The following is a 26,504-nucleotide window of genomic DNA, read 5'->3' as shown; positions in this document are numbered from 1 at the left end:
AGTTAAACTAGTCTCAGAAAATACCATTTGGAGGAACAGGAATATACCTCGGAACTTTCTGCTGCTGGTAGTTGCCACCAACCCCTCAGAGCATCTCAGATAGGCACTGTCAGTGTAGGAACCATGAGCCCGTTCCAATTCAGCAAATGCAGTAGACACAAATATTATGCTCAGGAGTAACTAAGCAGTGCAAAAAAAAAAAATAATACGCTAAGAGCTAAACAGCCAGTGATCCTGTTTGCCACCAAGATGCCAGACTCTGCTTAAGCAAGTTCTCTGGGATTTTGGGTGCTACACTTGAGTGCAGTGATCTCTAACTTGCACAATAAAATCAACGCCACTATAACATGCCAAAACATCCGTGTGTACATCTATCACCGCCTGCTCTAACCACACAATAAAGAAGCCATTACGCAGAAGCATTATGGATTAGCTCTAACCTCTCTTCACTGTCTCTTTCCCACACTAACCATCTGTGTAGATTTTACCAATAAAGTCACATTAATGAGGTAATAATTATTAATCAACTATGCATAGTCAGCTACTCAACACATTCTTCATGTCTTCATACTGTGGATACTGTACACTAGAATGCTTTTTGGCATTTTGGGGACACCTTTGAATCTTTAAAATAGGAGGCACAAATAGGTAAGCTTCTAGATGCTTTTTTTAAAGGTGAAATTGCACTTGTTATCTACAGTTATCCAGTGTTTCATATGTTTTGGTTTACCTTATATTCAGGGACTCTTCTGTTATCCCCTTTGACTTCAAAGCAGGTTGGAAAGAGCAAAATCTATAGGAGATATGAAGGGTCACATTACAATTATTTAAATAGTTATCCATATACATCACACGCACATATAATCTATGTCACGTCCTGAAGGACACCACATTTCACTGACATTCTAACTCAGGACAAAGCTGCAGGACAACACAGCAAAAGCACACATTTAATATTAAGGAGTTGCCTATGGGCTGGATAAAAGTAGTTTCTTTCCCAAGTAGGGCCTCAAATTGATATATAGTGCTATGGACTTATGATCAGGTGGTTTAAGGTTCTACTAATTAAAGCCAGAGAATAAGAACATACTGCCCTGGTTTCAACTGGGATAGAGTTAGTTTTCTTTCTAGCAGCTGCTGTGTTTTGGATTTAGTATGAGAATAATGCTAATAACACACTGGTTTAGTTATTGCTAAGTGATGTTTACATTAGTCAGGGACTTTTTCAGTTTCCCATAGAAGCTGAGAAGGAGCATAGACAGGACAAATTGGCCAAAGGAATATTCCATACCATAGACGTCATGCTCAGTATATAAATGGGGGCTGGTCAGGGGGCAGGGATCTGCGATCACTCCTCAGGATGGGATGGGCAACCGATCACTGGGTGGTGAGAGTGACTTGTGTTGTATTACTTTATTTTGTATATTCTTTTACTGTTGTTATTATTATTCTCTTCTGTTACTGTGCTATTAAACTGTTTTTGTCTCAACCCATGAGGGTTTTTTTCCTGTTTCTCCCTCTTCTCCCTACCTTACTGCGGGAGGAAGTGGGGGAAGTGAGCAAACAGCTGCATGGTCCTAGTTGCTGGCTGGGGTTAAACCACAACACCCACTCAGACATTTATCTAGCAAAAATGGCAGAACAGAATACCAACCCATGTCTCAGCCATTCCTATTTACTTTCACTGGGGGTTTATGTTAGACATATTAAACCCTTGAAATATATAGGTTTGGTGACCTTCGTTTGAGGGGCAATACAGGGAACTGAGAATCAAAACATTATCTTGAACTGCCTCTGCAAGATTCCCCCCAGAAATGCTTGTCAGAGCTGAGAGACAACAAAGATAAGGGCTAAACAAAGCAGCTGGACCTGGGGGAGAACCTGGTGACTCTAAGTAGCCACACTGCACAGCCAGTTTAGAAAGGAAGAGTAGATAAACCTGCATTGACTTTTTAAGCAATACTCCATTTGAAACTCTTCAGAGATTTCAGGAGCAGAAGGAGCTGCTATGATTGTTTAAAAATTAACAAACAGTACCAATCCTCAGTCTGGGCTGCAGACTTTACCACAGAAAGTACTACGTATTGAAGTATTTTTCCTGCATAAAGGACAGCAAAAGCAAACCTGAAACAATGGCCAGAACTGTAGTAGGGAAAAAAAAAAAGCAGCGCAAGAGAACAAAGTGCAAATTAATTACTTCATAGTCTTACAAGTTCCATCAAACAAAACAAGAACATAAAGAGAAATCTTTTTAAAAGAAAAATCCCATTGATAAAAGTTAGCTCCGCACCAAAGACATAAAGATGGAGTCAGAGAGAGAAAGACTTTTTATTCCTAAAGAATCTCATGACTGACACTTTGTGTGTTGGAAGAAAGCAGGAAGAAACCTTTCACCCAGCACTGTGAGGTGAGATGGAGGTGGCTCTCATCTCAGTGAGAGGAAGCAGCACAGCTACAATTGCAATTTGCTGGGATGCAGGGACATAATATACACTGCTGGGTGCTAGAAGAGTCCTACACATGCATTAGCTCCCTTGATAAATCAATGGCTATATAATGCTCTGAAGAATTCCCAGGTCAGCAAAAGAAAGATTTGATAGCTTTGCTTAAGTGTAACCCATTAAAGACCAAGGAGCTGCAATTGAAGAAAAAGCCCCTGGAGCAGCAAAACACAGACATCTGAAGCCAGGATAAATAGGGGTGATAGAGCAGGAGTGTCACCTGGGTGTTCATGTGTTATTATGAATTAGTGATTACCTCTTAAATATCTTATTTCGGTCGCTGTCATGGAAGACAAGAAATCTGGAGTAACCATTTTTGAAGAATATTTCCAAGGCGATCTCCTGGAAAGGCAAATCAATTACAGTGTGAAGAACTGCAGAGCAAAGCCCAGTGCTGCAAAGAGTCCATCATGGACTGTCCAATTCTTCAGGACTTTGGAAAAAAAAAAAGCCTTGACTTCATATCAAGTGTGAAGAAGTGTAGCAAAATATGCGTAATATTCCCAATTTCCCCAACTGTAGGAATGGTCCTACTGGGTTGACTAGGAGTTCAAATGCTTCTCTGAAGCAAAACCAAACTCCAGATATTGGTTCCATCACCTGCCTCCTCCCTGCTGGTTTTGAAGCATTTTTATCTTGAAATCTCGGTGTGATTAACAAGACACTAGTAGCATTAACTTCTAGTTAGGTGAGAAAGATGACATGAAAAGGGGATGCTAAATAAGCATTTTTTTTTAGAAAGCAACCATACTGGTTTCTAAACGAATAGTGAGCTCAACAAGAAATGCCGAAATAATTTCTCTTGACTAGAAGCAGCAGAGGAGGAAGGGGAGTTTACAACATTTCTCACTGAAGCTTTAAAATAATCGCAGTAGAAAACTTTGCCCCCTTTTTTCTGCAGTGTCTCCACACATTGTTATGTTGGGCATTTGCATATAACCCTGTTATTTACTCAGTGAGTGGTCCTTTTTTCCCCAAAGTTGGTCAAGTAAAACTATAAATATCACATAGTGTCTGGGAATCCAGACATGAGCTTCAATCCAAATGTGGCAGGTGCAATACAAACCTAGAAATACACCACAATGGCAACTGCCCCATACACGATTCACAAATGAAGTACAAAGCAGAAAGGTAATATGAGAGCAGCTATGACAATAAACAGCTTGCAGCATTTGCTCTGAACTTCAGCTTTCCAAACCAAGTCTGATCAAGTGTTGTCATTACAGAATTGGGCCATGTGGTTTCACAGTTTTTGCTCTGAGCTGGGCTATGTGCATGAACAGGAGATCAGCTCTGTGAGGCACAGGAGCTGCCTAAACAGCTGATCCATCTGCCCTGCAGGAAAAGCACAAGGAATCAGTTTTCTTCTTTTTCTGCAATATTGTTTCAGAGTAGTTTGTGGCATGGCATCCCCGTGCAAGAATTTGAGAGCTTGATATAGATACCAGAGTTTTCAGTTCATTAATTGAAACAAAGCAAAAATAAACAAAGAAAAAAAAACACCGAAAAAACCCCACCAAAATAAAACAAACCCAGAACCAAAAAGCCACAAAAAATCCTCAAACCAACAAGCCTTGTCTTTGCCCTCGGTCCATTCAAAGACTGTTTTTACTCATCTCCATTTTATACTTTGGATCACACGAACCATTTCCATCTCACATGTTTAAAAAAAAAATCCATGCATACACAAACGTGAATATATGAGAAGCCGGCAAGATTCCACTGGTGACTTTGATGCTATTCATGAAACAGAAGAAGTGACAGTTCTGTTGCCCAGATTGCTTACCAGTCATGTAAGAAAATAAACCTCATGCAGTTACTCAGGAGACCACTTAACATACCTATACATTCTTGCAGAGCAACCCAGCCATTGAGATATGCTATATCCTGAAGGAAGTCTCACCTACTAAAATTGTCCATTTTGCATACATAATTAAATATAAAATAAACCAGGACTGAGTCACATATGAGTGCCATACTACATAAGACAATTATCAGCCCCATTTTCTCCAACTTTTGAATTTTCTGAATGATTTCTTAATTCCCTGTTGAATCTCAGCCTTCCAAAAATGGATTCAAAACAACAGTAACTAGTTACGGCTGCTTCAAAACTCCATATTTTTGTCAAATGAAATCTGTGAATTACTATTTTAGACTTTACCAAAACCCTCCAGAGCAAGTACAGGCTCTGGTGCTGCAAGGAGCTCTAGCTGCAACTCTTCTGTGATTCTCATCACAGGCTCATTTAAACCAGACAAAACTAAAAGGGCACCAGGCCACCGGTAATGAGCAGCTTCTCGGTAGCACACCTAAAGACACAGAGGATTCAAATCCTCTGCTCCAACTTAGGATTCATTTATTGACTCACATGCACAACTTGAAAATTATTCCAAAAGGACTGTGTACACGTTACACATACCCATAATCCACTGATGTCCTAAACTACTTAAGTCTGTGGGAGCTGAGTATTACTGAAAGTCAGACACTTACTGGGAGCTTCCATCAAAACTCAGGAACTTGACTTCAAGTCTTATTTTCAAAAACATTGAGATAAACTGTGAAGTTGTGAACAACTGCGATTAGTTGTTAGCCTTACAACTGATGAGCCAACCACTCCAGTGAGGGTCCTTAAACACTCTTGTGAATATAGGAAGGAGTTTGTATTACCAAAGGCTAATGAAGCAACGATGGGCGTAAAAGCATTTTGGGACTCAAACAAAGAGATCTCAGCAGTCTTAGTAAAAATTGTGCAAGTAGTTTTCAGTCATACGTCATTATTGCTGTTGCAGCTGTCCCTCAAATGACCAAGCCTGTTAGTTCCTACCTGCAGAAGAAAGCGCATCAGATGAATCTCTTTGATATCATGATACGAATAACGGGAACACATCTGATCTCCCACAGCATGATCTTTATGACATAAGTTGAAAATAAAGGGATCACTGATGCTAGAAGAGAAAAATATAAAGAAAGAAATAATAATTTGAAACAAAAAAGATCAAGAGAGCCTTCATGAACATCCAAGTCCTCACTAAAGAAGAATAAAAATACTAAGAGATAGCAAGATCAATTGGGGCATACGGGAGTTGAAAACAAAGCTAAATATTGAAGGTGGACTTTGTACTAGTTCCCAAAATAAAATAAAGAGCTTGTGGAGACTAAGGGTAGGTTTGGAATTATTTTAGTGCACACAAATAGGCAGACAGCAAGGTTTTGCACACACTGAAGTCTAAGAAGCAGCAAGGGAAGGAGCTGGGTGGGAGAACCTAAAAGCCTGGGTCAAGGGCAAGCATCATATGGGCATACAGCTATTATAAACAGCAATTAATTGGAAATAATAATTAAGTAATTAATTCATTGTTACATTAGTCGTGTACATGTACTGCAATTGCTATCTACAGCGTTGACCATAGCAAATCCGTTAGAAAAACAACAACCTGAGCTTTTATTGGACCCAGTCTAATTGATCCTTAAGTCACTTGATCAGATTGACTGATATTGGACTTAGGAAGAATCGGATGCAGAGCAGACAGTCAGGGAGTAAAAACACTGAGTTACTCACTGTCCCACTGGGCTTTGCACATGAGCACAATATGCACAAAGAGCTAAGTCTCACAGACTCATTTTCAATATTGATTAGTTTCAATAAATCATGAGTCAAAGATGATAGCAGTGTGCCAAATATTAATTATGATTCTGTCTTGGAGAAACAAACAAAAAACTTATGAGACAATGAAGCTAAAGGCTCTTGTAATGACTGTTCCATATGAATAAAAGATGGGAGCCAGTCAGAAACATTAACAACACTTTAAAAGAATTGAAAAAAGCAACCTATGTGTTAGACTGCCCACCATCTCCATCTGTTGGAGCTGAGAGTTCTTGTTGCACCTCCAAAGCCTGTCAACAAGCACCTATGTTAGTTATGTTAAACAATTCTGTAAACAGATGGAAAGGATGGCAAACTTCTTGCTGTGCTAACATCCCTCTTGAAATGCCCCCTTAGTTTGTGCAAATTCAAGGTACCCACATGTCAATACTGAAGTTAATCAAGCATATCTCTAGGAGGATAGAATGACTTACCTGGACAAGCAGTGACGTGTACAGTAGACTTCTTCTAAAGGGGATAAAACAAAGCACTCGCAGATGTAAAAGTGCTCTTTGCCAAAAAGCAGCACTCCTTCCAATGCCGTATGTCCCTGCACAACTGCCACAGAGCACTTGAACGTGACCTAGTATGGAAGCAAGTATAATGAAGCCAGGAGTGGGTAACACAGGAGACAGGGACAGCAGGGAGCAAGACCCAGTGATGCAGAAGGACATATGTTTGGACCAAAACAGTTGCCATTTTGATTGGGATGCAGCCACAAAATCACCATGAGTGATAGTGCATGCCTCTGTGGAACTAGTAGTGGAAGGGTCTGATGCCCTCTTCCCCCAGTAAATCTGTTCCTTTCCCATCTATCTGCGGCTATATGACGAGCCTGCAAGTGTTGCAGGAGTTAGCACTGCAAAACTTTGTTCGACAGCAATACTTACTACACAGGCAGAGGGTTGAAGCACTGAAGAAAGAAGTGACTTACAAAACATCATACAGAAAAATAGTGGCATTTAGTAAATATATGTCTATTTAGAATACGGAGAAAAGGCAAATACTTTGATTCAGATCCCAGTGAAATCTATACTTGAAAAAAATCCTGCAAAGGGATCCCAGGGAGCAATAAGCAAGGAAAGGATTTAATACTCTAGGTATCTACCTCACCACATCCAGCTGAATCAGCATACAATGGATTGAAGTCTCAGTAACACGAAACTCCTTGCATTGGCACTTTTCTTTCCTATATTATACAGAAAGCCAATCAAAATATATGATTCTATGATTCTAGTTGTCTTAAAGACGAAGTTAAACATTCTGGAATAGTTTAAAAAACCTCCCTTGGCATCCTAAGACTCACTTTCCTTTTCTTTCTCCTGAGCAAATTAACTTGGCCCTTAAAATAGAGGAATTTCTAACACACAATTTAGAAACATTGGGAATTTTTCAAAGTAATTCTTCAGTCATATGCCAGATCATAGAAAGTTTTCTTGGGAATTGACCTGTTTTGATAAAGAAAAAAAAAAAAAAGCTTTTTTTCTGGAACAGTTTCTATGGCAGAGAGATGGTGTAGAAAGGAAACAGACCAATACGGAGACCAGAAAAGCCCAACTACCCATAAAATTGTGTGGGCTGCGTGGAGGAAGCTTAATGTTCTGATTTTAAATCAAGCAGTAATTCAGTGCAAAGAGCTTCCACAACATTTAAAGGCATGAAGTTCCTTATTTTTCTTGTCTGTTGATTCAGTCTTCTATATACACTCAGCTCCAAAAGAGCAGTCCCCCGGTTAGCAGAGTCAACTGGGAGGATCAAGGTCAACTCACTGCTGTGCCCAGTTTGGACCAGAACTTTGAACACTAGGTACCTCCTCCATTCCCACGGAAGGAGGCAGGAACCAATCATCAGCCTATTGGCCCAGTTTCAGATGAAGTACTCTCTATTTGCAAAAATCCCTTCAAACATTCATACTACAACAAAACACTAACGCTCCCAAAATCTTAAAACACTAAAACTACCTTACATACTCACTGCTGAGCTCCCCTTGTAAATCAACACAATTCTGAACTACATACAATCCAGAAACGAGTGTAAAATATTGCAAGCTGATTTCATCTGAAACTGCAAGGACCAGAGTGCTGCATGCAGAGGGATTGGATCTGAGAGGTATTTACATAACAGGAAAGTTTGCCGGTTCAGAAAACTAGTGCAATGTTCTTGAAAGAACTGACTGACAAGTATGAGAAGTGTCACAAAGTCTGTTTTTTCTCTTAAGATCTCAATGATCTTACCTCTACCAAACTTCATAAGAACAGAAGTCCTGTATTATTTTTTGTGCATGCAAAAGTGACCCAGAAATAGCATTGGTTCTATTACATCATGTAAAGTCTACATGACAGTATGTAGAGTAAGTATGGTTCTCCTTTGCTTTTTACCTTTATTCCTATGTCACTATTTCTGGAACCACATCTACAACCTTCCATGCCTCCATCCCAAAATACACACAGGCTAACTCAGGTGTGCTGAAACCTGCACTGCTACAGGAGCTTTCAGTCTTGGCTGCAAGCATAACATAAATAATAAATTCACAAATAATTGAGATCAAAACTTGTTCCTACATATTTTTTTAATTTTTTTTTACTGAAAAGCAATTATTTTACCAACAAAATGGAGGGGGGATCATTTTGAAATCACTTGAGTACACACAGAAGGTTGTTTTCATTCTGGGACTGAAAAAAACCAACCATGGAGATTTCTGTGGATAATTTTTGATGAAAATACCTTGAATCTCTCTCTTTCCCTTCTAAATTATTTCTAAGAGGAAGGCAGCGTTTTTCCATCACCTCTCCTGCAGATCCCACAGGAATGCCTGTCTCTGCAAGGATATGACAAACTCAGAACTCTCTGAACTGGAATGCCTGTGTGTGTACGTGCCATTATGTGGTTAGAGGCATGTATACTTGCGCTGAGAATACTGGAGAATTCTGCTCACATTAGAGAACCACAGGGTTTCCTGAAGTAATTAAATAGCAGAAAGATTACTTCTTCCTGAAAGGAAGGTAACTGAATGTTGAAGCATCAGGCAGTTGTGTAAAATTGCTAAAATGGACACAGGTTGAAATCCAGACTTCTAAGAAATCCACCTCAGCAAACCCAGCCCATATGCCCGAGATCACGTGTGGTTTTGGGAGGTGCGTGGATTGTGAAGGGGACCTGCTTATGATCATTAATACGGTCTGGCACAAATAATCACTTTGTTACTCCGCCTAAGGCAGGACCAGGTCACGTTAGCAGGCCTTGAAAGGGGAGAGAGCATGTACTACTTTTTCTCAAACCTTAAACTCTAAGCCCCAGTATATTCTGTCTTTTGTACTATACAACCAGTAACAGTCATCAGTGCCAAATCCATTTCTTCAATTTTATGTTATCACCCCCAATAGAATTAAATACATCTGCACTGTTAGAAATACTAGAGCCCTTGGTCTGAGTCAGTTGTTCTCATTTAGGGAACGGGGCTCATTTTATTCCAGGTGATTAATAAAAATCTGACAAAGAGGTGTACAAGAGAACCCCCACCAGGACAGTCTTGTACCTACAAGTCTTGCATTGAAACACCAAGAAGCCTGAAATTACCATAGATTAAATAAAAACTTTCCTTTTCTGTCAAAACAGAACAGAATCCAGTTCACTAGCCACTAGAATCATTAATCAATGAAGCCAACATGACATAAAATAGTTGAATAATTACCTTCCAAGGTATTGCCCAAAGCCCTGCGTCTCTCAATTGCTGTGTTCATTCAGATGCATGAGGGAATTAAAGCTAAAGGCATGGGATTTTTTTCCTGTTTTTCGGAAGAGCTGTTTGTAAGTGTTTCAGTTGCGTTTAAGCAAATAGACATAAAAGCATATCTGCCCTGGAGTTCGAGAGGCAGATTTCCAAAGGAATTACATGCCTGAAGATAGTCTTTATACAGTTTTCAAAGACACTGGAAGAGGTTAACCATCGATTTCTGCAGACTCTAGGAGTGTTAGCATGGCCACTCCAGGGAAAAATACAATGCAAGGAAATTAAAGTCACAAAACCATGTCACAGGAACACAATTACCCATACCACACAATCACCTGAGCATAGCATTTTTACAGAATGGGTACAAAAGAATGGTACTCCAAATCAGTTCAAAGTCCATCTAAACAACTATCCTGTGTCTTAGCAACTAAAGCTTAAGGAAAGGGTGTAAAAAACATGCCAGGTATGCAGTGATTCTTGATCTTCATATACCTTCTCAAACAGTGGCTTAGGGACTTCCTGAAGCTCCTTCCTCCTCCTCATTGTCACATCTCATGTTTTGCTATAAACACTCACAGCTGTCTCTAGTCACTTGCTCAGCAAAAGGTACAAAAACTTTGCATGATACACATAAAGCAATGCACCCAGGTAGCACTGCAACAGGAATCATAGAGATGAAACCTGTAGTTATACACTCTTTCTGCCCTTTCTGTGGTGTATTGAGGAATCCCAGGGTGCATCAGCTACAGGACCTGTAGCTACAGGACCTGTCAGTAAAGCACGGTCAGTGTTATTTAGGGCCACAGAGTTTAAAAATAACTAGGAGTACATGAAATCAAATACATTGCTTTCACAGTTTTTACTAGGGAAAAAGACATGTTATCAGTAAGCGAGAGCAATACAGGTCCACTTCTCTGTGCCACTCACAAGACCTTTCCTGCAATGACTGTGTTTGCTTGTGGTTGAAGTCTCATCTTACTTGGAAACGGTCACACACGTGTCTCATCAATCACAACTTAAGAATACATGACAGGTTGCTTCATTCTCTCCTGCTGCTCAATGACCAAAGGAAACTAAATCTACCTGACCTAGTCTTTAGGGGTAGGGGGCTCTAGGCTCAAGTTTGGTCACATCTGAACTGTTACAAACATTGGATCAAATTTCTTCTGCTCAGACTGGAGTGAAACCATTACAGTTGCTAGAAAGAAAGTCTTGTAGTCACAAATTTGCTTTGAAAGACCCAGGATACATTCCATTTTTTCAGGTAGCCTCCATTCACCTTCCCTCCCTTACTCCGCTGGAGGAAAAACCCCATGCAGGTGGTGTTTCTTCAGCGTGCACTTCCCAGGTTTTAACAACTTCCCAAATGCCGCAAGGAAAGAATATCAGACATTTAGGAGAAAGGGAGGGACAGCAGAAGAAAGTTCTTGTCTTGTACATGGTCATGGACGCTGGGACTGCTCTTTGTCCTTGCTTTCGGTGATGAAAGCTGCCATCTGTCCCGGCCCGTCGCCAGCCCGAGAAGCTGGCATCTCTTAGCTGATGACAGCATCTGGAAGCCAGTTCTAATAGGATTGTGCTCATACCTCTTGCACACCCAGACGTCTCTGTCTCACTCCAGGCTCCTCTCAAACATAAAATGCTGCCAAAAACTAATATGAGCCCTTAAATTTTCCCTTAGGTCAGTTCACTCAAGTTTATGCCCTTCCCACTGCTCCCATGACTCTCTCAGGAATAACTACAGCAAAGTCTGCCTGCTCCTTACCCTGCTGCATCATTCTACAGAAAGCAACTAACTGTTAGGGGATCAGCTGTGCTTGCTTGAGGTGGTAGTCAGGACCCTGGGGTTTGTCAGGAGCTCCGCAGAGATCTAGGGAGCAGCTACAGCCTTACAACTGAAAGATGTTTTGTTTTTTTTATCAAGGCAAAAGCCTAAAAAAAATCCACAAAGCAGCAGATATGAAGGGGAAATACTAGGAGGTATCCATGGAGCGCAAGAGCATGGTGAAGGAGCACATCCAGAAGAGCAGAGATCTGAGTAAAGCTGCTCTGATTGTTGGGGTTTTTTTGACACAGCATGAGTCAGATCCTGTCCTTTGCACCTACTAGCACAATTTTTCATTGAGCTGGGGTAGGGGTAGAGTGGCATGGGCTGGGGAAAGGGATCCCAGCAGCCTCTCTACTGCGGCAGAAACCCAGATAGGGAAAGTCAGAGGAGTAATCATCCGCAACACCTTGTCCTTCTGCAGGTGCTCCCATCTGAACAAAAGAAGAGTTTCAGCACTCCTTCCTGCAGTGAGGTAGCCATTGCAATCTCTGCTCCTGCAGCGGGAAGAGGAGAAACTGAGGTGCAAAAAAGGGAAATGGCTTGTGCCAAGTATTTGGCTTCCTAATCCCCTGGTTCGACCACAACAGCTAGTCCCTGTTCCCATTGCACACCAAGCACATGTAAATTTCTTTACTGCTGCATCCTCACACTGGGATAAGGTGTAACACTGCTTCCATGAAAACAGGCTGCCTTGCTGTCTTGCATAGCTCTGAGGTATGTGCAATACCCCTAAAAACACTGGCTCCACCAAGTGGATGCAGAGCTGCCGCACCATTCTGCGTGTCCTAGATGTTGAACCTTACAGCTGCTCCCTCTTTCAACTGAGCTTGTTCTTTAATCAGCTCCTTTCTCCCAACCATGGATTCTACTCCCTCTAGATGATTTATGGTAGTCCCTTCTATTATTGTCCTTGGCACCTCCTGTGCTCTCTCCAGACCCTCCTTCAAGGAAAGACATTGTAGCCAGATTTCTGCTAGGCCATGCCCTCTTGTTAACTTCAGATTCATTACCCCAGCTGCTTGGATTTCTTACCATCTCAAATGACTTGCTGGCAAACAGAGGTTTACTTTTCTCCAAAATTCAGAATTCCCACACCAAAATCATTCCCCAAGCCTTCCTACACTTTCTTCATCTATTACATGCTAACCACACATTAACAACCTGGCAGGACTACTTTAGGTTTGTAAAGATCAGGGATGCAATCCAGCAGTTGGGGGCTCAGGTTGCAGACGTAAGAATCCGATCTCCCTGCCTCTGCTGGTAAACCAGGGTTATTTAAAGGGCTGGCTCTGGCTTTTGGTAGGCAAGTTGATTAGGTCAGAACAGGTTCCTATCTGCATTTCTCTTGCACAATTCTGCGGCAGCACATGTTGTATAACACCGTCCACATCACATACAACCTCTCCTTCCATGCCTGTGGTGTGTACAGTCTCCGTATACTGAAGATACATGTAAAATGTATAACCAAGGAGCCAGGGTAGAACACAGTTCAGCAGCTTCTGAGAGGACAGCCCTGAAGGTAACACCTGTAGATTTGCACCTGCAGTCTGATATATTCATATAGTGAATTGCGCACATTGACTTCTGTGTGCAAGAAAAAAACATCTTGTGCACATACACATAGATACTACTTTACACTACTGGAATTACAACACCAGTTCCAAACATTCAGCAATGAGGTGACTCCATTCCCAGCTTTAAGTTCAAAGTCACATTTTTCCCAAGCACACCAAGAGCAGTCCTTTTACCCAGCTTTTACAAGTAGTCCCTGCTGGGATCATCTGTAAGGGAGGAGGTGAAACAAAATCTCAGCTATCAGCTCACCATTTTCCTTTAGTCTGCAAACAACGGCCCTGATCCTCCATCCCTTGTGCCCAGACTCTCAGCGCATGTGTGAGCCACAAACATCTACAACTCCTCTGAATGCCCACTTACTTCTTTATGTACCTCCATAGAGCCAAAACACAACAATGGCCCTCTGCGTCTTGAATTTTACCAGCACTGGTGCAGAGTATAGAAAGAAACAGGGAAAGAACAGTAAGGAGCCTCATAACTGGAAATAACACTACATGTCAGGTAGGGTAACTGCAGAGGAGAGACTGGGACTCTCTGGGCAAGGGAAATGAGATGAGATCAAGAATCCTGAGAATCGGAGGCTGTGGTGAGAAGAATGGGACAGATAACTCAAACACAATAGGAATGCAGGGGCAGCTGAGAGGGGCAAAACAGCTGAAGCTAAACTTCAAGTAATGAGGAAAGAAACTGTGCTCACCACAACACGCTGTCCCTTCCAAAGGCAAGGACAGGACATATGGTGGAGGAGATTTGAGATTCTTTTGCAACCTCCTCCCTCTACAGTACAGGACCATATCCAGGATCATAATATACTCCTATCCCCTCCGGTTGGCACTTCGGCAGACATCATTATAAAGGCCTGAAAGGCACTAAAGGTGTTTTCTCTGGCAGATGTCAATGTGATACCCACAGCTTTCAGCAATTCTGCTGCTGGCCTGCTATTCTTGGGAGGTCTGATAGAGGCTTCTATTTTCAAGTTTTGGGAACGTCATACAATTTAAGAAAGCATTATTATGATCGTGTAGTCTTATCCTCAAAAGTCAGCCTGAATTCAGACCCTTTGTATATGCATTATGTTACCATTTAACTAACAGAATTAAACACTATTTTTTTCATAGAGCCTGCTCAGGATGGGCATATTCTAGTGATAAACTAACACTGTGTAAGGAAGATGACTGGAATCTATAGCAGTCCTGCTAGCTGCAGAACACAGAGGGTGCCATTATATGTATTACAAGGATCCTGGCCGGAAGAGACAGACTTATGGGTCAATACGACTAAATACTACTTTGAAGGTATGCATTTGGATGTACATACCTTCCACCCTATGTACTAGTAAAGCAGAAGGGATAGTTTTATGGCAAAATCAGCAAGTGATTGTGTCATTAAAGGCTATAATTGCACAGATTAATTTCTTGATTTCTGGCATTTCCTAAATTAAGAGTATTTGACTTTTAAATCTGGGACATGCATTCCTCTGTGGGTAGTTTAGTGTGTAAAAAAAAGCAACAAAAAAGGACATGTCCAAAGGCTGAACTTTGCACAGTCTGTGTGTTGTTCAAACACAGAGTATGAGTGTTCCCTCATACAATTAGTCTCCACTCTGCCAGAGACTAACCTTCACCACTCAGTAGCTTCCTTCCTTAGCCTATACTAAAACTGCATCCATTTGCTTTCTCCTTTATAGTCCCTTTCTCTCGCAGTCCAAGTGAGAAATACATTTTGTGTGATACTTAAAACCAATTTCACAGAAATGCCTAGAAGTATTTTCTAGTCCATTTTGCAAGCAAGATAAAACAAAAGACTAGATATTAGCATGACAACACCGCACCTGTATCCATATTCTCCTGATCGAACTTGCTGAGAATAGACTGAACCAACAACGTCAATAGCATTTGATCTACTGCTTCTGCAAAAAGCCATCTCACATATCTGAACATGTACAAAGGTGTCTGTTTAATAGTAACGCAAAAAAATAGCACTGAGTGACATTATAAAACAATGACCACTTTCCAGAGAAGTGCTATCCCTGTGTTCCAGAAATCAATCTAATATCTGCCAAAGCATCACAATGACTATCCTGTGCAGTGCAGTAGGTAAGATGGTTCCAGTTGCCTGCTTAAAGTGCAAAGAGCTCACAAGGCAGCCATTTACAAGGCAGGACTGCAGCGCACTAAGTGAGCGCAGGACAGCTAATGTCACCCCCTACTGCTTTTTTTAATACTTCTGTCAGCGCAGCAACACAGTGACTGCTGCTGGAAAAAAAACATGCTTGGCATTTCTGACGGCTTCCTGCAGAGTTACATGGAGAGGAGACAGACAGCCTGAAGGCTCAAAATGAGATCAGCACACGGAAAACGCCTCACATTTTCATGCTTGTCTCCTTCTGCTGGGGAGAGGTATGGGCCGGGGAGGAGGGGGGGGCGCAGGGGTGGGAAGGAGGAGGGGCAGGGAAATGAGTTACGATGAATTATGATGAATTATACTCTATAAACAGACACTGAGGAAGCCATCATGTTAGAGTGCATGAATGTGACCCCTGGCCACTTGCAAAGCATCAAGAAAAGTTGGTGATGGTATTGAGACATAAAAATAAAATAATTATTTCTATACCTATGTACAACTATCACAGCACGGTGATGGCTGAGTTTAAATACTCCAAGACTGACTCTTGACTTCCACTATAGGATGCTAACTCTGGGGCCAACAGGGGGAATGATGCCATTGGAAGAAACAGGTACACTGCAAAAGATCAAAGAGTGAAGCCAGGTCTACTCGTGACAAAAATCTCTCACAGTCCTGTGGAAAATGGCTATGTGCAGTGAATAGCCAACATCAAGGATTTGATTTGGATTTACCATTGTAGGGACTATGCTGAAAGCGAAGGGCAGGTTGCTGACTTTCGAGCAAAGGGATTGAGAACACCGGATGAAAGTAACAGATTCACCCCTATTTACTCCACAGCTTGTCTCCTCTCCCAGTGTTCCTGAACCTGCCTCTTCCTTATGCCGGGTAGAAACCTGGGAGAAGGGCATACAGTCCAGTACAAGAACAAAGAAGGAACAGCACCGTTTTGACTAAATGACACACAACAGAAACATCAAACAGGAAGCAGGGAAAGTCTCTATGGCCTTAGAGGGAAGAATCTGTCCAGCACTCATGGGGTAGCAGAGAAGAAAGAGGCATGTGAAGGGAGGAAGAAAACATTTTCTAGTATTCAGCAGGAAGAGATTTTAACTAGCAACCTATGCAAAATTGGCACACTCTTCCACAGGTAATAAATAAATTTGATCCAGGCACTGCTCTGAGCATGAGTAAAGGTGGGAAAGCAGGACATAAATTCTCAGAGTCTCATAATTTACCATGTCTTAGGCAAATTCAGACAATACGGTCTCACAGGTATGAGAATACCTTGGTCGCATGCCCAAATTTTTTTCTGTTACTTCAAAGAGTTAATGGTAAATGCTCTTCAAGAATAAGTCTATATAGGAGCTCATACAGAGGCTGGAAAACTGCAATTGCTCTAAGGAACAGGTAGCGATGATGTTTACTGTAGCCTGAATCCACCCAAACCCCAAGCTGAAAGGAACAGATAGGCCTCCACATCCAATTCACCCTCTAAAATGCCATCTCCCCAGAGAAAGTGTTGTAGTTCATCTTTCCTACCTTTTCACTCTCTGTAAACTCCTGCAATATAATTTGTCTCTCCACACACAATTCAAAGAAGTCTTCTGAATGGAAACTTTCATGTAGAGCAGGGAAGAATGTCAGCTGGTTACAATCTGATCCCTTCTTATCCATCTCCCTTTCTGCTCCATTTAATGTCAGCTCTCCTATATCAGTAATAAAAGAGATTGCAGTTTTAGTGGCAGTCGGATGACATCAAAAGCATTTGCAATTTAGATTTTCACCCAATCTGTTCTACCTTGGGAAACAGCATTATTTATCTACAAAAAAAACAGGCAAGAGAAATAAAATCTGTTGCTGCTTGAAAAGGATGCTTAGTTCAGGGAACCTAAAATGGGTAGCTGCACTTAGTCACAATTCAAACTAAATTCCTATAATCGCTGAAGATTTAAAAATATTGAACAAATTTATTTATTCTCATTTCCGCACTGTGTTGGGCTGTTCATCTGACAATCAAATAATTTAAAAAAGAAGAATCTGTTCACATACATGAAATCAGGAAAAATTGAAAATGGGAGTCTTTTGGGGACATGCACTGAGCAGGATCTTAAGAGAACCCAAGGACACACAATCTGCTCATATCTTGCCCACGCTGTGTCCCAAGTTTTGCAAATTCATGCCGTGTACACGGTCAGGGTAGGAATGATCAGGTTTCTGATTGAGGTAGACTGTAACCACTCTCATCCAGAAACTACGTAGTACTTCAGTCTTGTTTGGAGTCTAGAACAATGAGCTCCCGTATCACTTGATTTCTAGGCCCTACCACACTATGAAGTATACAACAATACTGCCTATTTCCAACAGTGTACACTAGAAGCTTGACTTGGAGCAGCCATACAGGAGTCTGAAATCCACTACCTTAGACTTGGCTGACGTTTCCAAACTACAGTTCTTAATGTGTTGGGTTTTTTCTCCCTCCTCTCTGAAAAACTGGTAACTTCTGTATCGTATTTCACCACGTCCCACCCCATTCTTCTACTGTCTCACATAACAGAAAACCTGGCCTTGGAAAATGAAAAATGTTGACATACTGGAAAGATCTGGTTCTATTTTGAACAGTGAAAAACAATTTGACAAGTTAATTTTCTTGATGATTTCCTTTCACTCTATAATTTTGTCCACATTCTTGGAAAGTTACAATTCCTATTACCACTTCTCTGAGCCATGTATCACCTGGTTTTAAATACTATTTCAGAAGTAAAACTGAAGTGTCTACTAAAAGTGGGGAGAAAGTCTGCACTTTTCCTTCTCAGTTTAAGCAGCTGGAAGCTTTCCAGGTGCTCAAGAATGCCCAAAGGTTTCATTTCAAGATAGCTTTTTGCTTTCAGGTCTTTCGGGTTGCAACAAGAGAGAACAAATTCTGAAGACAGTTTATATACCACCTATAACAATAACATCAGTCTTTTCACAGATGTTCAAGTGACTTTTTAGCCCAGACCACTGACAATAAGTTGTTTGGTTTTTTTTACTAGATGATTTCTAGATGAAATTCTGACCTGCAAGTCCATACACTAACTCTAATTCTCTTTGGCTGCTAGAGTCCACCCTCTTGATGATTTAGTTTAGCTCTCAAAGGTTACCTGGATTCACTTCAGCAGTGGGGGTTGTTTCATTTCTGTTTCCTAGGAGAACCTGAGAAGAGACTAGGTATGATTAAAGTGGAATATGCAGGCAGGTAAACATAACTTAGAACCTCGTTGCAGAGAAAAAACAGATTTAGAACTACGTTGCAAATAAATGCCTTGGAAATTCAAAGAAACTAATTTGAAAGGGCCCAAAGGAACAATTAAATGTAGGAACAAATGTCAACAATTAAGCAAAAGGACTGTTGTCTTTCCAAAGATGACCCTGCGTGAGGCCAGTTCTGGGATAAAAATCATACCACTCAGGTTACAGGAAATTGCCAGAATCCAAGCTTCCCAGAAAAGCTGAAAATGTCCCAGAGAGGGGAACCTCCTGATGTACTAAAGTGCTTCAACTTCTGGTTGATAGGATTTGGCACATAGACACTATAGAGAGTAGTAAATACGCCACACATACAATTCAATGCTTAGTTCAAACCACTCTAATTCCCCTTTTGATCGTCCACCAGTTCTAGCAGCCCTAGTAAGTGTAAGACTAAAAGACAGTGCGGCCTTCTAACTGGACTCTGTTGCATACATTGGGAAGTGCTATACCCCTGAGATATTGCAAGCAGAAAAGTATGGTCGGGTTATGCTCTCATCTGTCTTGGGACTTCTTATACCAGAAAAAAGGGAAAATCATTCTGTTGCTGCTCAACACGTTGCAGCCCCTCTTACTCTCTCAAAAGCAGACCCGTTCAGTGGGTTCTCTATGCATAGCCCAGCATATTGATGAGTAAGGTGACAAGAACCAGAGGAAAGAGGTGACGATAAAATCTCCAGCAACTGCTACAGAAATTGTGCACCTCCTGTAAAAGCTTTCTACCTCAGTCTTCATTCGCATCATTGTCGCTCGGGTGTTCACATGCTGAATCCTCCTCCTCATTCGTGAAGGCCCTTCATAACAATCAAGAATCCACCGTGGCTGTAAGGATCGTGATGCATGTCCCCACGGGCCACTTCCGTAGAAAAGTTCCTCCTCAAGTATCATCCAGTCCTTGGCTGCTTTGCTGTAACCACACTGCAGCACCTGTGGGACAGAACCACTTTGTGCCACTTTTTGCACACTTCCCTCCTCCCATCCAGCAGTGGCACCACTCCAGTGATTCAGAGGGATCTACTACTGCAGACCCAGCAAACACAGGTCCAACTGTCTACTGAAAGTGTGCTGTGGGAGATGTTATCATTCAAACTAAGATACAGTGACAAATATAAGCATGCCACAAACTTCAACCTCCTTGAAAATGGCTACTTTCACTAGATTTTCAACTCAAAAGCAGTGAACCAGGAGAACAGCATCACAGAGGTTTTATTCACTCCAGTTTTTCCTACTGAACATTTGTGTCAAGTGGCAACAACCGTGCTCACTGAAAACACAGTCTGAAAGTCTCAGTCAGAAGTGTACTGTCCTCCCTCCAAGCACGGCATAAGTTCAATTATTTATATTTAGAAGGCATGTGCAGGGGGCTGGGGGGTACTAAAATATCAATTTAAAGGAGAGAAAGTTAGAATTTCAAAGAATGAAAAGCTTATTGGTCTCTGATGGCCAATTCTGAAACAGAAACGTAACTGTGAGATTTTACAGGCTATGAGCTTGAGACCACTTGAAAAGGTTTACTGGCTGCTAAGAAAAAAGGTCAAAGTCCTCAGTTTCATTTCTGCCATTGTAAGAGTGGAATAATTTGTTTAAACAAAAGAAAAAAGGCTCCTGAAGATAAAATGAGGATTTGCAATCTGATTGGTGAGTGATGCTGTATCACACTTCAGTGGTGATGTCAGGAACAGAGTATTGACTCGTTAAGTCTCAGCATTTCTCTGGGTATACTACTCATCTCACTGATGAAATTAATGATTTCTCAGGGTAGTCCAAGAGCATCCTTTCAACAACAGAAAGCTGTTGCACAATATTCCTGTTCTTTACCTGTATGTGGTTCTTGTACAAAGAGGCATACAGCTCCTGCCCAATTCTTCGGTACCGTTCCATACATGACACAAATCCCTAGAAGAAACATCAGAACATATTATACCAAGCTGCTGCAGGTGCAAACTCTGTGATGGGCAGAAGCAAGCATTAGCTGCTCTGTCTTTCACAAGAATAATTAGGGAATATTAGGGAAAAGCCTGTGTCTGTGTGTTTGATGGCTATCCAGACAGTATAGTGATGAGGCAATCATCTGAGAGCAAGTTGCACACTTCGACCAGGAAGACAAACATTTTAACAAGGGTCTTTAGTGGAACTACTCAGAAGGAGAAAGAAAACAGCAAATAAAATTTAAGGCTTCTCCTTTTGGAGCTGAATTAGTTAGTAATGCAAGTAGCCTAAATGACAATTATCTGTTTTAAAGAGCTTGACTGAGGTAAGGATCTGTAACGACACACCAGCTCCTTGCTGCATAATAGAAAGTGTGAACAAAGGAATGGTCCATGTCCCCCTTTTTGCAGACAGGAAACAAACTGTTTCCAAAACATTTTTGAGATTTAGGAGCCTAAATCCTATGGCAACAAGTGATTTGGAGGATAAATACACTATTTAATGGGATTGAGATGCAGAGATGTCTGAGCTAGCTCTACAACCAGAAACTTGTAGAGCTGTGCCCGTGCAAGACGAAACCCGTAATAACTGCATCTGCTCAACCACACAGCACAGACATGCCCTAAACCCCAGTGCTACTCAGATGTTTCTGGAAATACATGTTTTCTAAAGCAGCCTAACCGAACTCCCTGGACACCTTTCCTTTCCTTCCAGAATGCACTAGACTCACAGAACAGTGAACCTACATTAACCGTCATTTCATCTGCTGTTTTATTGGAATGAACTTCTCAAGTGAAGGGTCTTTGTGCAAGTACAAGACTGATGAACTGCTGTCGAGAGATTATGAATTGCATTCCCCACTCTGCAGATTGTGATGTGATCTTCAGCAAGACATTCAATTGCCCTAAACCACCACCTCTCCAACCACAAAACAGAGACTATAAATACTAATGTCAGAGTTACACAGGCTAAGATCATGAATAATGGTCCAGTGTGGTGGGATCCTTAAACTCAGGGAGTAGGAAAATGAAACAGGTTTCATTCTCTTCTTACCTACTTCACCAAAACCTACAGGTTTTGGGGTCACAAGGTTCACAGAGACAAGACCTATACAGAACACAAACCAGAGAATCTCAAGCAGCATGAGACTTCCTTTTCAAAAGATCAGCAGAAACATTATTAAACTCAATGAAAACTCTCAGGTGCCAAACTAATATCATGCAAATAACATACAATCTGGGATATTCACTATCATACTAATTTCTCAAATTCACCTGTTAAACTTTAATCAAAGACAAGCTTTCAGCTTTGAAAATGCTAGGTTTGTTCCCCCCTTTCTCCTAGCCATCTATGAAATTCTGTGTCCCAAAGAGACTTGAAGTATTTGTTCTCATGACATTTTTTTTGCCCAAGCAGAAAGACAAAGCATATGGAAAGGCTGTGTGTATAGTTGAAGCACTGAACAACTGAGTAAGCTACTGGCTTGTTTTATCTTATTGCATGAAGGCAATTGAAGAACCAGCACAGGACTCTCCTGTACGAACAGGCTGTCCATCGCTCACAAGACTGTTCTACAGTCTCGTAGCTCAGACTTTTCTATGCAAACACAAGGACAGCTGCTTCATCAATTTATTTCCTTGCTCAGTATCTCTTCCTGTGACTGCTGACAAGTAGCTACTGGGAGTTCGGTGTCAGAGCCTTCTTACTAACAGTCACAGGTAAAAATTCCCCTGTTTGACAGTGTATTTCCTGGAAAAAAGATTGTAGCTATCCTATTACAACTACATGATGGCATGTCTGATCTTCTGGGCACACTTGCTTTAAAGTTTCCCAAACCTCAGAAAGAGCAACTTTTTTTTTTTTTATTGAAGTCAATGGTACAACACATTGGGACCTGACTCAGGATGATGCTCCTAATCGCTACTGAAAGAAACAAAATCCCAAAAGTCACAGTATCCAAATAAACCATAAATATCTATTCCATGTGCCAGCCAAACATGTAGGAAGGATTCAGCCTCACTTGAACATGATTTTGAAGTCAAAATAAGATTGCTTTCCCTTCCCAGGAACTTACAAAAGGTACAAAGCCATGAAATAAAAAAAAAAAAAAAGAAAAAAGAAAAAAGAATCAGAGTGGCCAGCCATTAACTGCATTACAGAGAGTAGCAGAACTATCTGTTCCTTTCATAAATTCTTGAGGATTAGAGGTGGCAGAGAAGGCAGAAGCTGTTCGGAGATTACACAGGAGAGGTCAGAGTCCTCCCAGTGCCATTTGAAGGCTCTCATGCCCACCCGAGCTTCGCTGACAAAGGTGAGACGGCTATGAGCCGCAGCATGAGGCTAAACTAGCTGTGAAAGTCCCAGCCTCTCACTACCTAAAGCCACAGATCAGATGGGTAACTTTTAAATGCATTGACTGTGTCACGCTGGCAGTGATTCCTCACAGCAAACTGTCTGGCTGCTGCTTGCACTGTGCTATAATTAAGTTAACACACAAGGTCTATGTGGTGTGCCGATTACTGCTGGCTGCCAGCCAGGTCTGTATCCCTGCCGCGAAGTCACATTTATTGGTGTTTCCCTGCAGGAAGCTCCTGTTTTACACTGATGAAAGTCATTACATTTTTGTTTGTTTAAAGCATCATTAAACCTGTAATCACAGTTGCGGCCTCACAAAACTATTCCATAATTCATATAAAACTCCCATAAAGACTGACCTAGAAAGCGACAGCATCTCTGTGCTGTTGAGCTGGGCTCAATACAGGAGAAGGGCTGATTTCCCAGCTCTATGTGGGCATAGAGTAAAAGCCTTTCAGAACAGACAACTAATTCCTCCAAGAAGCAACAACCATTTCAGATACCCACAGGCCATTCAAGCCGACTCAGTGCTCTACTGGCAGCTGTTTCAAAGTTGCTCATAGTCTGTATTTTGTTCACGGCCACCAATCAGACCCCTAAGGTCAAAGTCCACATCACAATGATTCTCACTGTCTTCACAGCACCAGCTCCTAACCTTTGAAACATATGAAGGGTCCTAAGGAGGAAAAATTCTGCTAGCCGCTTCTGGTGAACTGAAGACTAACCACTTTGGCTTCTAAATGAGCTAGCCATCTTCAACCAGATGAACATGTCCCTGATGATCATCCCCACAGGAAAACCATCTGGTTGTAAAATGAAATGAGCAGTTAACAAAATTGGAGATGACTGTGATTAGAAAAAAAAACAAACAAACACAACAAAAAAACCCAAACCAACAAACAAAACCAACACCTGAAAAAGATATCTAATAAACATGGAGAATATAGACCAGGCTATTGTTTATTAAGTGTTCAGTCAGAACAATTACACTGTAAGGTTTAATGAACAGCTAGTCCAAACAAGTTTCTAACAAATAAACATTTTCCATTAAAAATTGTAGGTGATTGCCTTTTAAAATGGCAACTCTTTATGCAGTAGATTAAATACAATAGTGCCACAGTGTAATATCTATCTTGAACAAAAATAGTAGGCCAGCTTTGATAATTTTTATATTGCATAACATAATAAAAGGTTTGAGTTTCATATGCAGAAAAGCAGGTGTAAATGCAAGAAATATGACTTGCATTCTAAGGAAAAGCAGACTAAAAGACCATATTGATCCATCCTGGACTAAAAATCTGAGTATGATACCATATTTTAAGTCTTTTTTTATACAGACTTCTCTACTTTGCAGCCTTAGACAATCACATTCTAAGTAGAATCAGGTCATTCTACTGCCTCTGATTCCCCAGCAAATATTTAGAGCTTGAAAAGGTGATGGAATTTACAAGCTATTTCCCTATTAAAAAAAATCAAACCACAGAATCAAAAAACATTTCTCCTCTTGCTGCCTGGAGACCTCATGCAAATAGGAGAGAAAATGATTAGCTTTGGGGAAAGGTAAAACCAGCAAGGAGAAAAATGCTGGCAAACAGAGAAATTAGCATGCCAAAAAAAATAGAGAGTGGATTTTCTATAATTTCTTTCAACTAAAGCAATCAAAAGGCTGCTTGTAATAAGAAATGATTGAAAAGAAAAAAAAAAAAAGGTTGAGGTGTGACTTTTAAGTTAACAATTCTCTACTGAGCTCTGGAAAGTTTTATGTCTGATTTTTTAAATTATATATTTTATGTATATATATAATCACTTAGGACTCCTGCACCCCATAAATATTCAGGCTCGCCATAATAAACTCATATTGCATGATACAGACGCTACATATGCCACAGCTCTTCCCTAAATAAACATTATGCCATTGGAGCTCTGCACTCTGAGGCTTTCTTTGGGGAATTAAAGAACATATATGCACACAAAAGTACGTGCCAAAGCTCTTAATAAATAAAAATAAGCTTCAAGACTAAATAATTTTGGACTTGGAAGACCCAAAGGAAAAGCCCAGATGTCCAGACCCCTCACAGTGCCAAGTGAACAATCCCATGGATGATAGTGAGAATACCCACATACTTGTTTTGCAGCATGTGTTTTAGTCATCTGTTGGTGAGGACTAGAACTAGTGATATTAGTCTACTACTTTAGCTCTTCTGAGCAAATAAATATATAAGCACACACAGTAAAAGCATTCATATAGCATCTTAGCTATAAGAAAAATACCTACTCTTGTACAGTACTTTTCACCAGTACATCTCAGAAGTCTTTATGAAAGAGGTCAAAGTTTTTAGCTTACAGATGGGGAAACTAAAAACAAGTGAACTTCTGGAACATTCTGCCGCTAAGACTTGGTTGCGGGGAAAGGGTGGTGGTGATGGGGCAAACCCAACCTGAATTAATTTGAAACAGCCTGATAAGCCCACAAAGAGGATGTATACGTTGACAGCATGCAGTAGCGGTAGGGGAAAACAATTTGACAAACCAATTTAGAAATCGCTTCTACTCTTATGTTCCCAGTGCCAGATTGTATTCTAATATAACTGATTTACCAGACATTAGATCTTATATCACAGGAAGAGTCCACATACCTTATTCCCCTAACCTGGGCTTTTACAATTCTACATGGAAGGTTTTTCGATCTAATTACAGCTATTCAAGCAATCACTAGGTTTTCAGTAAGTACTTCACGGGCATAGAAAAAAAGAACAGCAGGTAAGGAGCTCTTAAGGACACAACAAACTACATGTAAACAGAATCACAGAATCATGGAATTTTTTCAGTTGGAAGAGACCTTTAAGATCAAGTCCAACCCTTAACCTAACACCGCCAAGTTACCACTAATCCATGTCCCTCAGCACTACATCTATGTGTATTTTAAATACCTCCAGGGATAGTGACTCAACCACTTCCCTGGGCATCCTGTTCCAATGCTTGACAACTCTTTCAGTGAAGAAATTTTTCCAAATGTCCAATCTAAACCTCCCCTGGCGCAACTTAAGGCCATTTCCTCTTGTCCTATCGCTTGTTACATGGGTAAAGAGACCGACACCCACCCCACTACCACCTCCTTTCAGGTAGTTGCAGAGAGCGAATAAAGTCTCCCCTCAGCCTCCTTTTCTCCAGACTAAACAACTCCAGTTCCCTCAGCCACTCCTCATAAGACTTGTGCTCTAGACTCTTCACCAGCTTTGTTGCCCTCCTTTGGACAAGCTCCAGAACCTCATTGTCCCTCCTGTAGTGAGAGGCCCAAACCGAAACACAGTGTTCAAGGTGCAGCCACATCAGTGCCGAGTACAGGGGGAAGATCACTTCCCTCGTCCTGCTGGCCACACTATTTCTGATACAAACCATGATGCTGTTGGCATTCTTGGACGCTTGGGCACACTGCTGGCTCATATTCAGCTGGCTGTTGACCAACACCCTGAGGTCCTTTTTCACCAGGCAGCTTTCCAGTCACTCTTCCCCAAGCCTGTAGCATTGCTT

At 41.1% G+C, this 26,504-nt stretch overlaps 1 protein-coding gene across 6 annotated transcripts in view; it reads right to left on the bottom strand.

Annotated features, from left to right (window-relative positions):
• Positions 1-26,504, bottom strand: part of WDFY4 (WDFY family member 4) — a 155,905-nt gene that overhangs the window by 48,243 nt on the left and 81,158 nt on the right. For all 6 annotated transcript variants that reach the window (XR_008467017.1, XM_054205511.1, XM_054205513.1 and 3 more), the window contains 8 exons: positions 20,508-20,585; positions 19,413-19,616; positions 18,545-18,596; positions 16,944-17,110; positions 6,579-6,727; positions 5,326-5,446; positions 2,758-2,843; positions 731-793 (listed from right to left, as the gene is read on the bottom strand). Coding sequence is in view for 5 of the 6 variants with exons in the window: in XM_054205511.1 (XP_054061486.1) it covers positions 731-793; positions 2,758-2,843; positions 5,326-5,446; positions 6,579-6,727; positions 16,944-17,110; positions 18,545-18,596; positions 19,413-19,616; positions 20,508-20,585 (920 nt within the window). In the remaining variant the exon portion in view is untranslated. The remainder of the gene's footprint in view (positions 1-730; positions 794-2,757; positions 2,844-5,325; positions 5,447-6,578; positions 6,728-16,943; positions 17,111-18,544; positions 18,597-19,412; positions 19,617-20,507; positions 20,586-26,504) is intronic.

Source organism: Rissa tridactyla, chromosome 6 (assembly GCF_028500815.1).
Source record: "Rissa tridactyla isolate bRisTri1 chromosome 6, bRisTri1.patW.cur.20221130, whole genome shotgun sequence".
NCBI lineage: Eukaryota > Metazoa > Chordata > Aves > Charadriiformes > Laridae > Rissa > Rissa tridactyla.
Note: the sequence above shows the minus strand (reverse complement) of the source record. Positions and strands in the feature narration are given on the sequence as shown.